The sequence below is a fragment of the Frankliniella occidentalis genome, unplaced genomic scaffold (genome assembly GCF_000697945.3).
Source record: "Frankliniella occidentalis isolate FOCC.00 unplaced genomic scaffold, Focc_3.1 Scaffold25, whole genome shotgun sequence".
NCBI lineage: Eukaryota > Metazoa > Arthropoda > Insecta > Thysanoptera > Thripidae > Frankliniella > Frankliniella occidentalis.
In genome coordinates, this window is record NW_026267155.1 from 1766857 (window position 1) to 1768729 (window position 1873).

Below are 1873 nucleotides of genomic sequence, written 5' to 3' on the forward strand. Positions count from 1 at the left end.
TATTTCCATTATTATTTTTGTACACGTAGTGCTCCCTGGATATAGCTTATTCAGGGTAGTATTAAAATGTCTGTTGCATATTGTCATTTTGTGTTTTCTTGTTGTAAATGATACGCGTAGTTTATTTGGTTTTGATGTTCGTTCCAAAGGGTCAGGACCAAACTTTTTACGAACACGACTTAGTCTGCACTGCTCGATCATCACGTCTTCTTAACACTGTCACGAAGCGTTTATTGGTGGGCTCCGCGTCCTTGAAGTATAACTTCATGTCCTTTACGCACCGAGTACTATCCAGCCAATAAGATGTCGCGGATTCCTATAATTTATAAGTTTTTACACATCTGTGTTATAAATATTGTTTATTGATTACCGTTTTCTGTTTGTTTATGTTTTTATGTTTATTACTCCACCTTTGAGCACCCTTTGTACGCAATCAAAGCTTATTTGCGTGCTGTCTCCGACCCCATGTTTCTTTACGTTTGTATACGTTTTGTTCCTATGTTTGTTTTCATGTTTGTTGTATCTTTAAGCCAGTTAAATGTTTCCTCGCCCTGAAGACCCAAATTCCCCTTGTAGCATCATTTTTATTATTTATTTCAAATTATTAAATATTTTCAAAGTTCTTTGTGGTTCCCTGCACGTGTTTACAGGCTTGTGATTTCCTCTTACCCTATTGCTTGAGAACAAAAGGGGAACCCATGATTTGTTGTCATGTTTTCATTAATAAATAAATGTGATTTTTGAATAGATTTTTTCATTTTTATTTTGCATTTTTAAGCAGCCTAGCTTGCATGGCTTTAGGCGCTCCTCGCATAGATTAGATATTTAGTTCCACATGAACTCATCAGCTTCAATCCACCTACAAGACAACCTACATTCCTTAACGCTTAGTAGTTTTGTTTTTATGCCAATGATGGGATTGATGATGAGATTTGAGCACCAACATCAGTGTTGGAGACACCATCGAGGCTCAAAATGATATTGAAATCCTACATATGCCAAAGTATTGTCCAGAAAGTACGTACGTTTTACATTTGGTAAATAATCACGGGAGCTCAGCGCCTGCGAGGCTTAACGTAGGCCAACCCGCAGTACACGCATGCACGGTTAGCGAGATGTTGCCTATGCGTCAGGCACCATGAGGGTTGCATTGACTGCGGAACTTGGCAATGAAAGGACGTAATTTCTGGACGGATCCCTAAATCAACAGTCACGTTTCAACGCTGCTGGCTATTTGTCCCAATTTTTGCTGTATATAGCCGGTAGCTACCTAGGCTCCTCCGTAAACTTCGCCGGCAAGTTTGTCTTTACCATGCCTTTGAGGCAAATTTAAAATGCAACTGTCGACATACACAAATTTCATTTCGTTGTGTACTCAACACGAACTAGTTCACACTAAATAGAAAAAGAAAATTTTGTATCTAGGAGAGAAATTTGAACGTTAATTAGACACGACTAAAGTCACATCTCCCCTGGATACAAAATTTTCCTTTCCCCATTTAGAGTGTAAAGAGCAAAAGAACTTAACAAAAGCTCTACTACTTGTGAGAAGTGCCTATGAAAACTGAGGTCAAAATAACGATTTCGAACCGATGCGATTACGATGTCGTTTCGCTATCTCACCGAGGACGTATGTCCAGGCCGGCGGGCAGCTGACCCGTGAGGAGGCCCGCAAGAGGGCCGTCTACCAGCTCCTGTCCAAGGAGCAGAGCTACTCGCTGGCACTCCAGTTTGGCGTGAGCCGGTTCCTGGTACCGCTGTCGGAGCGGAGGGACCTCATCCAGCCGGCCGAGCACCAGACGCTCTTCCAGAACATCCAGGAGGTGAGTGTGGCCAGTCAGCAGAGGTGCTATTCCAAGACATGTAGGGTGTA

General features: G+C 41.9%; 1 protein-coding gene across 2 annotated transcripts in view; it reads left to right on the forward strand.

The window, feature by feature from the left end:
* Positions 1-1577: 1577 nt before the first annotated feature.
* The window catches only part of LOC113212182 (uncharacterized), a 30448-nt gene continuing 30152 nt past the window's right edge, over positions 1578-1873 (forward strand). For both annotated transcript variants that reach the window (XM_052265256.1, XM_052265257.1), the window contains exon 1: positions 1578-1823. In XM_052265256.1, coding sequence (XP_052121216.1) covers positions 1593-1823 — 231 coding nt within the window. In that variant the 5' untranslated portion in view covers positions 1578-1592. The remainder of the gene's footprint in view (positions 1824-1873) is intronic.